General features: G+C 39.6%; 1 protein-coding gene across 1 annotated transcript in view; it reads left to right on the forward strand.

Moving 5' to 3' along the window:
* Positions 1-14,592, forward strand: part of Syx16 (syntaxin 16) — a 32,750-nt gene extending 18,158 nt beyond the window's left edge. Inside the window, exons 7-9 of the mRNA XM_037433794.2 lie at positions 1,485-1,579; positions 2,134-2,280; positions 10,911-14,592. Coding sequence (XP_037289691.1) covers positions 1,485-1,579; positions 2,134-2,280; positions 10,911-11,093 — 425 coding nt within the window. The 3' untranslated portion in view covers positions 11,094-14,592. The remainder of the gene's footprint in view (positions 1-1,484; positions 1,580-2,133; positions 2,281-10,910) is intronic.
* Positions 14,593-15,231: the final 639 nt, after the last annotated feature.

The following is a 15,231-nucleotide window of genomic DNA, read 5'->3' on the forward strand; positions in this document are numbered from 1 at the left end:
ACGTTGGCGCGAGGCACGAGCTAAGACGGCCTGGTTGCTGCTGCGACGCTGCCCGTGCATCCGGCTAGCTCTTGCTGCTTCTGTACCGACGCTGATATCACTTTTGACCTTGCATTTACATTATACTGAATATAAGAGAGGATGCAAGTTTTATATTATCTACTAACCTGTGATACATTATTATTTGCAGTGAAATTCATTGCATTATTATAAAATATATGAACGAAATACTTTCATTCTTGCTCTTGCTTCTTTATTCTTCTTTTCATGCCTTATTTGTTGATAGCATATTATATTTTTCAACAACAAAGATGACAAAACAGTAATCTGGAATGCAATACATGAAAAACATCTTGCATTCAAGGGTCAAGATGCTACTTGAGCAACGCTAGTATTTTTCCCAAAATTGCATACATATATGTATTTTGTTTTTACTCGCTTCCACGAGTATAGTTTCTCTACTTTCATAAAAAATCGAGGCTCCAACTAAATTTGAAGTAGTTTAAAATTGCTTTTAAGGAATATAAAATGACTGTTGCAAACTATAAAAAGCTGTTGTCAAGAGTCCCCTGGAAATTGCCATCTGGCTTTTTGCTATTGCATTTTCATTAGGAGTTCACAAAAGCCACATGTTCATAATAACTATGAGTCCCGAGCTCTCATGATGGAAGAAATCATTTTAAAAAGCATATCTTTACCACATAGATGAACTTTCGTTTTTTAGTTTAGAATGTGTTTTTCTCGAGATGCAGTTGTGGACAACTTTGGATTGTACATCGTATTTTTGGTACTTCTATTGACCAGATCAGGATGAAAATTTTTCTACATGTTTCTTAACATTTGAACAGTGAAATTAGGTCCTTTAAAATATCATATCACTTATAACAATTATGAACCTAAAGTGAGCAATTAGAATTGGCTTAGCATTTGAAGACTTCACATGACAATTTTTCTGGTTCATTAAAATATCCTAAAGTCACTTTCCTGTTAGTTATTGATTTTACAGTTAATGTGAAGCAGCATAAGCCAATAATGGTTCATAACCATAAACATTTAGGGGCAGAAAGTGTGTCTAAAAAGAGTTATATTTTACTCATTGTCATGGTACAAAATGAAAACTATTCAATGTACTCTAAAGTTGATTACATGTTTGAAATCTGTATAAAAACCTATGAAAACAGCAAACATTTTATTGCCCTAGGGTGTAGATTAAAGGAACTTTTTCTTTTTGAGTAGCATCTTTCATAAAGCTTTATTCAATGATGATGGTGCTACTTGTATCACCTTGAAAGCATATTTTGCATTTAAGCAGCATGTTGCCTAAAACACTGGCATTGGTCAAACAGTGCTTTCTCTTTTGACATTTCTAATATGAATAAAGAAAAGAAGTTATACAATACTTTCTTTTACTATATGCCCAGAGTAACAGCTTTGTAGTGTTCAATAATATCAATTTTGCTCTTCTGTTCACTTCTGTTCTCCAGGACTTCAATCAAGGGAGGAGCATTCGAACAAATTTTTCGACGTTCCATTTTATATGGAAGAGACGCAGCTTTCTCCTGAAAGATTTGGAGGAGATGTATGTATAATATTTTTGTGCAGCTGTGCAGCCTAATGCATTATAAATTTACAGGACATGAATATGCTGTTGGTTTCTAATATAATGATGCATATTTTGCACATAAAGTTTTCTAAGAATTTGGTGAAGTAGTTTTAAAAGCATGGCATGCTGATATTATTTCAGCCTTGAAGCATTTTTTGAAACTGTTAGGAATCTTTACAACTTATTCATGGTTTTCTGCTAATGTAGTACTAGTCCAATATCACAACTTAGCTTGTCTGGAACCACACATGCAATGATCAAAGATTTTGTTTCAATTTTTAATCTAAAATCTGCCATTCATCATTAGAAACTATATTAGAGCATTTCATGAATTTTTTCAGAAATGGTCTATTGGATATAGTTGGGGGTTGGATTGAATTTAGTGTAGTCATGGGGCTTTACTTAAGAGATGATTACAGAAAAGCAGCCCCTCTCTCTCTCTCTCCCCACCCTTTACTTTAACTTGTGAACATACACCTGAGCTACCACTTTGCTGCAGTTTCAGCTACAGAACTTTTTTCACTCTGCAGCATCAGCTTCAGATGGAAGACCAACTTTTTCTGGAAGACAACACAGAAATGGTGCAAATCCGAGAGCGAGAGATCAACAACATCTTGCGATCCATCACAGAACTGAACTTTATATTCAAAGACATTGCCAACATGGTAGCTGAACAGGTATGTCTGTGTGTTTATTAAGTCAAGATTGTTATAGGTTGAATTCACGGTCTTCTTTGCAAAACTTGGGGTTATTGTTGATAGCCAGCTTTCCTTCTTCTGTCTACAGAACTGTTACAAAAACAATTATTAGATGAAAGAAACCATAAACAGATTATTAGATGAAAGAAACCATAAACAGAGGTTGTATTGAAACACCGGCTCGACACAACCCCTGTTTGCGGATTTTTTCCTCGGAAACTATATTAGGCTTTGGTTTGCTGGGATAGTTTGGCTTGAAAGTATAGAAAATTTGAGTGCTGTGCTTTATTTCTCTTTCTGCATGGTAAAACTCTATGAAGTGTTTCATAGGGAAGGTGCAACTTGTGATTGAATGTCCAGGCTAGTGGCAAGGAGGTAAAATTTTGTTATGTAATGTCAAATGCTGAATGAACACTGACTGATAATCGGCACTATTCAACAACATTGCATTGAGGGGTGACCTACATCAAGTGCCAGCCCCACTGCGGTGGTCTAGTGGCTAAGGCACTCGGCTGCTGACCCGCAGGTTGCGGGATCGGATCCCGGCTGCTGCAGCTGCATTTTCTATGGAGGTGAAAATTCTGTAGGCCCGTTCGCTCAGGTTTGGGTGCACGTTAAAGAACCCCAGGTGGTCAAAATTTCCGGAGCCCTCCACTACGGCATCTCTCATAATTGTATGCTGGTTTTGGAACGTTAAGCCCCACATACCAACCTACATTAAGTGCCACAGTGAAAAGGAATTGGCAATGTACATGTGAAGCTGTAGCCCTGTTCACACTGTGTGCAGCAAAAAAAACTACAGTGGTGCGCAAAGCAGTACTTATTTGTTATTGAAGGTGGGGCAGGCATTTCTCTTGACAGAAGCAACTCTGCTGTCGCAACAGCTTTGTTGAATCTAAGACCAGTTCTTTTTCTGTGTTGACTGCTGTGTGGCGTAGTCTGTTGGAGATAGCTTAACTACTCGCAAAATGGTGGCTGTGGTCTGACTGCCTTTAGACAAAACTTTATGCAAGTAATTAGGCCTCTCACTGATAACTTACCTTAACTGCTGCACTGGTCAATGTGTCCCCAAAATTCATTCTGCAACTCCCCTATGCCAAAGCCTTCGTGAAAAAGTTTCCAGGGTTTCCTGATAAGTGACTTCTGAAGTTTTGCAACTATATTTATTCATGTTCCTTCTCATTGCTGATGTGTCTGGTGAGTATAAACTTATTGATCTACCCGATTACCATTCTGCATATGGGCTTGGGTCAGTCATTAAAAACACTTCCATGTGTAGTTTTATTATACTAACTAAACTTTTTCTAGTCGCTCAATACAGGCGTTTTACCAAGTCAGTAAAAGGTTGGATGGCAACTTCCCTACCATATGTTTGCAAAAATTTAGCAACTTCAGTAACTACTGCCCTATTTCATTTATGGCCCATGTTCTTGACTGTCAGTATAGATTGTATTCAAAAGGCCTTTCAATTTTATTTATAATATTCACTTTTATGTTTTGCAATACATGGCTTCAACAAATCATAGTGATGTGAAGAAGGAAGGAACAGGAGAGAATGGAAAGGCAGTGATGTTAATCATAGTCCTGTGAGACTTCGCTCGTATCTCATAAGAATAAGTTGTGTAGCATTATTTATTTATCGTCATGTTGATTGGATTTTTTTTTAGGCCTTCAAAAAACTCAATAAAGGGTGCCTTAAACTTACGATTCACATTAACATTAATCTGTTAATATGGATTTATTCTTTTCTAGTTAATTGGTCACAATCACTGCTTTGTCAGTTATTGCTAATGTCATAATTCCCCTATGTGCTCTATGTAACAGCTACAAAGACTACAGTAGACTCTCAGTAAACGGAAATGTGTTAAACTAAATTGCTGCTTATATGGAACAACTACTCTTGTTCATCTCTCAGTAAACGGAGCTCCTGTTTAACGGAACACATTTTCCTGGTCCCTTCAGGCTCCATTTAATAATATTCTACTCTATTCTTTCATTTTCTTCTATTAGTCTTTGCTTTTTTTTCAGAACTTAAGATAGATTGCAGCAGAAAAAAATGTATTTGTGTATGAATAGCAGAGAGAGAAACTAAGGCAGAGGTGGAAGTTTTGCTCCAATTGCACCATCCTTCGTCAATCTTACTTGGTGCACATAAGTGGCTGTTTTCATTGGAAGTGTAAACTGCCAAATCTAGCTGATTCTTATCGTTGGCCGAGCAATAATGAGTGTTGGCTACACACAGGTTGCAACCACCCGCATCCATATCCAGTGCAGTTCGGTTGCACTGTATTTCGGTTCACTCGTGGTGCTTGCAAGTGCTCATCTCAGTGCTGTCATCGGCGTGGTTTTCCAGAAAACGTGGTGGCACCAGCATAAGTAACTGTGAATTGAAGCCGTGCTGCTCAGCTCAGGACTATATAGTCAACCCTGGGCGATCCAGCAGGCCAAGGAAGCTGCTGAAAAACAGTCTCTTGGCTGAGCCCTAGGTGGGAACCTAGCCCGGTAACCTGCAGGAACTAAGTTATTCACTCACTCGCTATGCGATACAGAGCGACTGAGATAGCGATAGAACGGACAGTAGTATCAGCTTTCTGTGATACATATGTGTGTGTCTCTACCATGATCTGATACTAAGGGAGAACTGACAGTTTCATTTAAATGCGGAATGCTCGCGTGGACTCGATCATCTCCTGGTTAGTTGCGTTCAGTGCGTCCCCTATCCTGTTTGCACAGTCTTTGCTAGGTCGCTCGCTGTACCATGCACGCGGCTTTGTCGTGTAAATTGCTCATTCCCTTTCAACTCCAGACGAAGCACAAATGAGGCAAGTAGCTTAATTTAATTATATGGGTTTAACAAACGTTCTGCAAGCAAAGTGCACTGCGATGATCTAGCGGTCATGAAAACAAGAGAAAAGTGTCGCTTATCCCTTGTTTTCTCAGACTTGTTGCTCTGTCAGCTGTGATGGGAATACAAACACACAAGCACACACACATATATCTTTGTGTATGAGTGTGGGGTAAGTCTACAGCTCATTAGTATTGATTATTTAGTAAAACACCATTAATTATTTGGGTTCACCGAAAAATTAATGATGTTTGACTCTAGAAAGCTGATCCAAAACTGACTTGGATTGCTCCAAAATACACCTGGGGTGCTCTGAAGCTGCTCCAAAAGTCCCCTTTTATCGCTTCCTATAGTTGCTTGAAAACAGTATTACTCCTGCTCCCTGAGCTGCTCCAAAAGACGGAAGCCCACTTCCACCCCTGCTAAGGGCAGGATAGAATTTCCTGCTCATGCTGCGAAAAGGGTATGAGAGGTATGAGAGTATGTGCGTCTACTGCACTGGCTAGCCAGACCATAGGTGGCTCGTGCACCCAATTTCACAGGTAACTTGTGGCAAGTGCAAGGCTGTGTGAACAAAGAAGGCTGGTATTATTATTTGTGCTGCCTTCTTGGGCACTTAGGGGTGGAAATAACATTATCGTAAAGTTTCAGAGGCATGTAGTAGTTAGGCACAATTTTACTTCAGGATGTAGAAGTAGTTGGCAAGATCCAATACAGGGACCATAGAACGTGAAGAGCTCAAATTCAACTAGAATAGAAAAAAAGGAAAGGCATAAACTGATATGCAAGAAGCCGATTAATGAGCTAGCAATGAGAGAAGTGCAGGCATTTAGAGTATCTTCAGAATGGATTCCTGACTCTAAAACAAGTTAACCGACGTTAGCATCTACACAATGACCAATAATCTTACTACTATCATCAAAATGTGCAATAGAAGTCGTAGATACAGACGCTTGACAGGACACTGGCAAACTATCCCAGGAGACAATAAATCTCATTAAAAAGCAACAAACTGGAAAAACCTCAAATGCAATCGACAAAATAGAGCCAGTGGAGCTTTCGAAGATAATCAATAGGCGTAAGGTAGCCAACATCGGAAGGCATAACATATAGAGAACTGAGCAGGCTGTAAAAAGTGGCAGAAGCCTAAAAGCTGCAAAGGCAAACTTGTGCATAGGCAAAAATTGGATGTATACATTAAAAGACAAGGAAGGTAATGTCATGACCAATATAGGTAGGATAGTTGAGGTGGTGGAAGAGTTCTACAGAGATCTGTACAGAAGCCAAAACAACCAGGGCTGTGTTCCAATTCTTAGACAGCATTGTAGACATTCTATGCAGACGGCTTAGAAGACAGCACCGAGCCCATACTGTCCAAGAAACGGAACACGTCTGGATGGCTTTTACGTGACGAGGCGCCATCTCGCTTCGAAAAGAGAAAGCTAACATAAAAAAATCTAACCATTGTATTTTCTGGCTAATTTTGTGTTGAAATCTAGAAAAAAATTTGATCTTACTTACATTGAGCGTCTAGAGAAGCGTCTGTGTGCATACGACCATTCCGGCGAGACGCAATCTATCTGACCGATTTGCTGATGCCGTCTTCACGTAGCTGTCTATTTTGCCACCTACATGAGAATTGGAATGGCACTTAAGATGGCCACCGTCCATTTAGCTGTTTATTTAGCCATCTACAGCGAGTATTGGAACACCTCCCCCTCCCCCAGATGATATCGTAAAAATAAAAGAGGGCAAATAAAGACGGGACACAGGAAACCAGTAAATAGGATAGAACACTCCTGTCTACTTGTTTCCTGTGTCCCGTCTTTATTTGTGCTCTACTTTTATTTTTAGACATGCACCGACTAGCCCAGCAACGCATGATATCGTAAGAAGCAATAATAGCCCAGAGGAATTCGACATCCTACCAGTAATGACAGGGTAAGTAATGAAAGCCCTTAGGGATTGCAAAAAGGCAAATCCGCTGGTGAGGATAAGGTAACAGTGGAATTGCCATCATCCTAATACATAAGGAAGGAGACGTCAAGAACTTGAAAAATTACAGGCCGATCAGCTTACTGTCTATTCTCTACAAGCTATTTTTGAAAACAATAGCTAATAGAATTAGGACGACATTAGAATTCAATCAACCAAAAGACCAAGCAGGATTTCGTACAGGCTATATATTCATACTATCAATCAGGTGACAGAGAAATGCGCAGAATAGAACCAACCTTTATACATAGCCTTCACAGTATACAAGAAGGCGTTTGACTCAGTCGAAACATCTGTAGTGATTCAGGCTCTACGAAATCAGGGCTTCGATGAACCCTACATAAACATACTGGAAGAAATTTACAGTGCATCCACAGCCATCAAAGTTCCTATAAAGAAAGCGACAGAATCCCAGTAAAGAATGGTATAGGGCAGGGAGACACAATCTCTCCAATGTTATTACCATGTGCTTACAGGAGGTTTTCAGGGCCCTAGACTGAGAAGAGTTAGGGATAAGTGTTTATGGAGAGTACCTTAGTAATCTGCGCTTCGCCGTTGACATTGCCTTGATGAGTAACTCAGGGGACGAATTACAGCTCATGATTACTAAACTGGACACAGAAAGCGGAAAAGTAGGTCTGAAAATTATGCACAAAACTAAAGTAATGTGCAACAATCTCGACAGAAAACGGCACTTTGTGATACGTGGAGAGGCGCTGGAAGTTGTTAAGGAATATGTTTACTTAGGGACAGGTAATAACTGCGGAGCAGAACCACGAGATTGAAGTAACTAGAACTTATAAGAATGGGGTGGAGCGCATTTGGCAAGCACTCTCGAATCATGTCTGGTAGATTGCCACTATCCCTCAAGAGGAAGGTATAAAACAGTTGCATCATGCCAGTACTTACCTACAGAGCAAAAACCTGGAGGCTTACAAAGAGGATTCAGTCCTAAAAGAAGCGGAATATATGACATCTGAAAAAAAGCAAAGCAAAGACAAGAAAGGAACTATCACGCAAGCTCAAAGTGACAAAACCCTATAAATCGCTATGTGGCTAATAAAACGTGCAAGCTATCTGCGAGATATGAAACTTCCGCACCTGATAGTTCTTTGAAAGCATGGCTCATGCAATTATCACCTTCCAGTGACATATAAAAAGCTTCTATGATTTCTCTCGACCGTTGGTCTCTGTGGCAACGTGAAATTTCAGTTTTATCAAAATAAGGAGAGCACCCATTTCTGTGACAATGAGGACGACGCAGCTTAAATTGAGGACGACGCAGCGAACGATGGAAAGGAAAACAATATGTGTAACCTTAAGAGACAAAAAAAGAGCAGATAAGGTCATTGACGACCTTTTTGCAACAAAAAATTCTCTTCAAGTGATGAACCTTGTACACAACGATTCGATCGGGTATGATTCGATCGGGATGTGGAGGATTTGTTTTACACTATCCCACATTAGGAATTGTTTAATGCGGTGAAGGAATGCATTGAAAGAAATGGGGAGACACTGTTTCAAAATAGAGCTGGGATTACTGTTGAGAACTTCATGTCACCTTTAGAATTTTATTTATGCTCCACCGTCGTGAACTTTGACAGTAAGTTGTATTTGCAAAAAACGTGAAATATGTATTGGTTCGTGCGCAGCACCGCTTCTATGCAATATCTTGTTGTCAGCTTTGGACACACGTTTGAAGAGTGCTTTTAATAGTGACAAGATGCTTGCCGTGAGTAGATATGTTGACTTTTTAGTGGTTCTTGGGAAGCTGGAGAGCATGGGGGTGAACGGCATTGATTTTAGTGCTTTTAGCGGCGATGCGCAGGAGATGTTAGAATCTTTTTCATTTGTTAGGACAGGGGTTGCTGTCACGCACGAGACTTCGGCAGAAGGGCGTTGCAGGTTTTAGATGTAAAGCTAACATTGTTGCACTCGCATGTATGTTGCACTTATAATCTGTGCTCCTGCGAACCGTTACTGCTGTTTGATTCAGCTCGTTCAAAGATTGTGAAGTGTGCAATTGCCTCCATGTGCCTAGAATCCGCCCTCAAAAAGTCTTGCGTTCATGCAGCCCCCGACAGTGTTTATCAGCAAGTGCAACGGTTGCAGTCGTCAGGGTATTCTGACGCTATTCTGGGGGCTACTGCCGAGTCGCTACTCCAGAAGGTAAAATGCCAGGGCCGGGGGAAGAAAAGACACACACATGCAAATAACATAAGGCCTGAGGTGATTCCTTACATCCACAAAGTAGCGCATAACCTCAAGAAAGTTGCGAATAGGAACAATGTGCCAATCGTCTTTTCTGCACTGCGCAAGCTGTGTGCGTATATTCCCGATGAGGTTAAACTGAAAACAAACTGTGCAACCAAGTACACTAGACGTTATGGGCACTGTGCGGTGGGGGTGGTATATGAATTTCCATTGAGCTGTGGCAAATCAAACATCAGCCAAACGGGCAGGTGTATAAACCAGCGGGCCTGGGAGCATGAGTTGATGCTCTCGAACGATAAAAGCATCCATCTTTCTGCACACTGTGCAGTGTGTGCTTGTGTGCATTTGTTTGATAAACTGAAGGTGCTGGGACGGAGTAGGAAAACGGTTGCACGTGAACTGTTAGAGGCGCTTCACACAAAATTGAAGGGAAATGATTGCATCAGCCAGACATCGGTGTGTGTGCGGGAGCGCGAATTTCAATTGCTATGCCGCAATATGCTTTAGTTTTTGATATGCTTTAGTTTTGATATGAGCTGCTTTGCCATGTGTGCAGCGGCGTTTGTGGCATATGTTCCACATTTCTCCCCACAATTCTTTCATAAATAAATCAGTGGGTAGTGAGCGTTCTATTCTGTGGACTTGTTTTCTGTGTCCCGTCTTCATTTGCGCTATACTTGTATTTTATTTTTATATCTATAAGTAGAAGTATTATCGCTGACATCTAAAAATTTTATTGGCAATCTTCGAAGCTCTTCACGGCATCGTTGCAGCCCTTAGAAACAATAAATCAAAGCGTATGCCAACTTTTTTTTGTTGCATAGTAAGTTTTTATGTTTTCTGGTGATATGAATTTTGGATTATACGAATATTTTTGGTGACCACACCAGATTTGTATCAGCAGGTTTTACTCTACCTCATTTAAATCTCTAAAGCTCGACTATCTTGAGCCTCACTAATAAGAACCACAATTGACATATCTGAAAGACTATGTACAAGGTTCACCAGCAGAGGAAAAAAAAAGTGCCACTTTGGAAGACCTCGTCAAGAATGGCTCTTTTATCGAGTTTGCCTTTGCAACAACAAAAAACTACTGTTGGCAAGCCTGCCCATGGCAACACCATGGGTGCGACAGAGTTTGCATTCCTTAAGTAAAAGGTGTCGCTGAGATTGATGAACATTGCATGAAAGACAGCAGTGCATGTTCTGCCCAGACCCAATACCGTGCCGCTTCCCACACTTGTCAGTAACTGGCGAAGTGTGTTGTCAGTAGTACAAGCAATTAGGGTATTCTCTCAACACTGGTCTCCCTCTCCACTTGCCTCGTTCATGCGGGGGGGGGGGGGGGGGAGATAACGTTGATTTGCTCCACTCTTATCCCCCATGTGAATGCCCCTTAAACTGAAACTTTCTTTTTTTTACTAGTAAACATTTTTTGTTCTGGTGCATTCCTATTTGTATATCAAAGTGGATCAATGTATGCACAGTGAAATTGCCTTGTAACTGAGCCACTTTTTGCTTCAAATGAGTGACACGTTTTATCTAATCTTGACAGGGAACTGTGTTGGATCGCATAGACTATAATCTGGACACAGTGCAGACACGGGTTCAGCAGGGTCTCCAACAGCTACAAAAGGCTGACACTTACCAGAAGAAGAATCATAAAATGATGTGCATCCTTGTCATGGCAGCATCCACTATCATCCTCATTATTCTGCTCTTTGCATTCAAGCTGTAGATTGAAACGGTGCTGTGCTTTCTTTTCATTGACCTGCAGGTGATATCCGAGACATTTCAGTGTGATGTAGGCCTTCATGAAGCACAACAATGTTTTTCTTTATCGGCTGTGCTGCGCTGCTTGGCAGCAAGGATGTTACCTGGTTCACAATCACCGTATTAATTATTGAAGGACATATATTGTGGTGTGACTGGTGTAAATGTTGACTGAGCACTTAAAGGAATGTAATTATGTGAAGCTGACAACTTTCATATTTACTTTCATTTCTTGTAAAGAATTGAACAAAAAAAAGCCTGTGATAGAAGGCACCCCTAACTGCTGGTGCTTACACTTTGGTGTGCTTGGCAATGCAAGTATTTTATGCTTGTCACCATAATTTTTTCATAACTGTTGCAACCATTTATGATAGATAGTCTTTGGTGAAGCAAGGGGTTGATTTTCTGTATTTACGTAAGGCTCTGTTTTTGCTGAGTTACTTTTGTATACATTCTCTTCAGCTTATGTACTCAGTATGGTTAAACTTGCACGTTTCATCACTATATCAATGAGAACTACCCGACAATGATGCCAAGGAAAGCCATTGTCTATTAGTTCCCATTAATATTGTGTCATATTATGTTTCAATATTATGTTTCAGCACTTACATTTAAGGTCAGTATGAGCTTATTTGAATTACATCTTATTTGCTTATTTGAATTACATTTAAGGTCAGCATGAGCCCATCTCTCTTTGGTGCCCGACTTGTAGGACGGCTATTTGTCTTACAACCACACAGCAAACTTAAAAAACAAAAAAGCTGCTGGGTTTACAATTTTATGGGAAAACAGATACGTACTGCATTTCCCCCCCAAAACTTGTGTCATCCTGTATCCTACTGGTTATACAGAAAAGTGAACTTAGAATAATTTTTAGAGGCCTCAAGTTTTTTGAGAAATCATATATTGACTATTATCAGTTCCTGTACTTACAAAGAGCTATTTTAGTACTACTATCGAAAACTTATTGCATGTTGATCTTGTCTCTAAATAAATTATAGTGGTTGAAAATTAGGTTTTGATATTCATTTGGTTTCAACTTGTTCTTTTAAGCTGTAGAAGACTCCTGTATTGCAGTGTTCATATCCAAGTTTGTAGTTCTTAGTCGTTTTTGTTGCTTCTGTCACATTTATCTGTCTGGCATGTTCATTATGCTGTTGGCATTGAAATGATGCAGCATCAGCACTGTAAATATTCTGTATAAGTTTAGTGTCCAGTAAAGGATGCCGTGAAATATTCATCTTTATTTTTAGTGTTGCATAAATGGTGCTTTGTGAGGGAGCATTTAAATACCCAGGTCCTTTAAGATTTATGCTTTGGTTTATTTAAATAATTTCTTGTATGGGATTTGTATTTCAAGTGTGATTCTATGCACCTATCAAAACAAGCATGTATCATAAGCAAAAAATGGAAATGCCAAAAGGGAAAAAAGAAACTGATCATAGCAGCTAATGCACATAATTTTGTTGGAATAAAACCTGTGCTCACTCTTTAGCTTGTTTATAAGTATGTTGTGGGTAGTCCCAGATGCGAGCTTTGGAGCCCGAATTAAGCCACTGCATATAATGCATACAAAAATGAAAATGGAGTGACATGTTCTGGCATAATTTTAACTGGTTTGCATTTAAATTTATGTTAATGTCCTACATTTTTATATGTGCAGTTGACTTCTAATAATTCAACCATGATGAAACTGTAAAATTAACTCTATCATCTGGCTTGTTGAATTAAAAAAAGAAAAAGGCGAAAGTGTTCAAGCTTGCAGTCTCATTGTTTCATAATAATTTGTGATCACCTGCTATATTTTTTAAATAAATTCAAATAATGCCATGAAAAGTTTGCTTCACAGCCTATTAGTTACTGTGCTTGGTGCAAGAGGCTGCCACATTGCCACCCACGCACTCACTATCTTACTCAAGGTTAGCCATGCATTTAAAAAAAGAAAAAGTGCTCAAGGTAACGACATGCACATGGTGTGTCTCCCGGCTCCTAGGAGATCCATTTTCCCTAAAGCAGGAAGGGATGGCACGTGCCCGCCATTCCTTCTTGTTTAGCTTCCAGTGCATTTTTTGCGACTAGAGAAGGAACAAAGCAATTACAGTGCCCAACAAATATCTCTAACACCGGTTGCACTTGAGGGATTCTAAATATGTTTGTGGTGGTCGATTCGCGAGGTGCTCGAGTGAAGCCATTCAGTGGTTACTTGGAATGGTGTTGCAGGGTCTCTTTAATGCACGACAAGTTTTTTTATGCCAATCTCATATTTTGCTAACCAGCCAGTCATTTGCTTTGCCATTTGCCATGTTTGGAAAATATGATTGCCTTAGTACTATTCTGTTCATGATAGATGTTCATACGAAATGTGTTGCAAATATGGGAGGTGGTTTAGGGACCAATTAAAAGCAGGAAATCTTGGTTCGTGATGACACTGTACTGTCAGAGGAAAGATTCTTGGAAGTCAAACAAAGCAAGGACCTTGACTTCTTTATATTATCATCCAAATTGAAGTAAGGAAATATGCCAAAAATTCAGTTGGCTGCTTTTAAGCAGTTGCGAGACGAATGACTGCATAGAATAGTGGGACTAATAAACTTTCACAGTAAACAAAGTAAAATTAGGAGAATTCGGTGTCATGTTATTTGTTTAGACGTTAAATGACACTGAATAAAATGAAGCAGGAAGAGCAAAAGCTTCCAAGCAAGGTCAGTTTATGGTCATAGGTCCATCTCCTCTGTGTGACAATATTCTCAAATGTTCTGAATAACTTATTTTGCAAGGCTGTAAATGCTGAAAGGCTGTAAATGCTGATAGCTATGTTTAGTTCCCTTTTTACTCCTAATCATTACAGATTTCATAAACGTATGTAAAGGTACCATAGTGTGTTTGCTAGCACAGTCTTTCTTTGCGTCTAAAAAGCGTAATGCATTGCAAAAAACTTTTCATTTGCTCTAGAATGCAAGAAGTCAGCGAACTGTCTTTCTCTTTGAAATATGGACTGGGTTTGTGCTTAGAAAAAATTATACTGTGTACACGGGCTCAGAAACAAATAAGCAAGTGTGTATATTAATCTTAAATGAAAGCGAAATTGTGGAAAACTGGTGAAATATGAACATAAGTTTGGGAAGGGAATGGCAGATAGTAATGATATGTTTGCCTGTGCTTGGTACTTCACTATTGATGCTTACTGGAAAACCTAGCCATGCATTTTGCTTCATAAGCTTTATGCAGCCAGTTGGCTTACTCTTGAGTTATCATCACTGCTATATGGTTATCATGTCCATAATAAAGCCTTTAAAAACTTGGGCATTCTAAAATAGCACCTAAGCAGAATCAACTACAGTAAAATATTTATCCTCGCTGGTCAAGATATCCCTAGAGCATTTTTATATTGTATAAAACTCTTGCTTCATATTTGAGCATGTTTAAGTCTGTCTTGAATAAAGCTAATTTCTTATTCACATTAACCGAGTTTGCCTGAATTAAAACATTCAACATAAACTAGTCACTAGCTGTAGAATAAAGACAGGGAATTTTGCAGGCTCATTTCTTTTTTTGACACACCTTTAATAAAGAGCAGCAGAAAATGAAATCAAGGAAGGTGTAGGAGATGGTAATTGTAATGTTTTTTTTCCAGTTTTTTCCCCCCGAGTGTATTGTAATTGATATGGATGTGAAGAAAGTAAAGCGGACAAAAAAACAACTTGCAGCCAGCAGGGACCAAACCTACAACCTCCGGATAATGTACCCTATTCTCTTATTAATTGAGCTACGACGGCGGTCATTTCCTCGTCCACGTATGCAAACCTGGGAGCGTTAGTCAGCGCCACTCGTAGCCATGATGGCAAGTGTGGAGCACACTCTTTGCTAGATGGCATCACGTAGCATGCGAACCCTTAACGAGTGGGCAGCTGACCAATAAGCCAATAAATGTGATGAAACTTAGCTACTTGGCTTTCACACATTGTATCGCACTGACACCTCTTTTGCTCTATACTTTCCGTGCACATTGTATTTCGTATCGTATACTGATCGTGGATATAAAGTGCAACTTGTATATGTCGGCACACTTTTATTCACTTGCGATTTCCCCAATTTTCCCACTT

This window comes from Rhipicephalus microplus, chromosome X (assembly GCF_043290135.1).
Source record: "Rhipicephalus microplus isolate Deutch F79 chromosome X, USDA_Rmic, whole genome shotgun sequence".
Classification (NCBI taxonomy): Eukaryota; Metazoa; Arthropoda; class Arachnida; order Ixodida; family Ixodidae; genus Rhipicephalus; species Rhipicephalus microplus.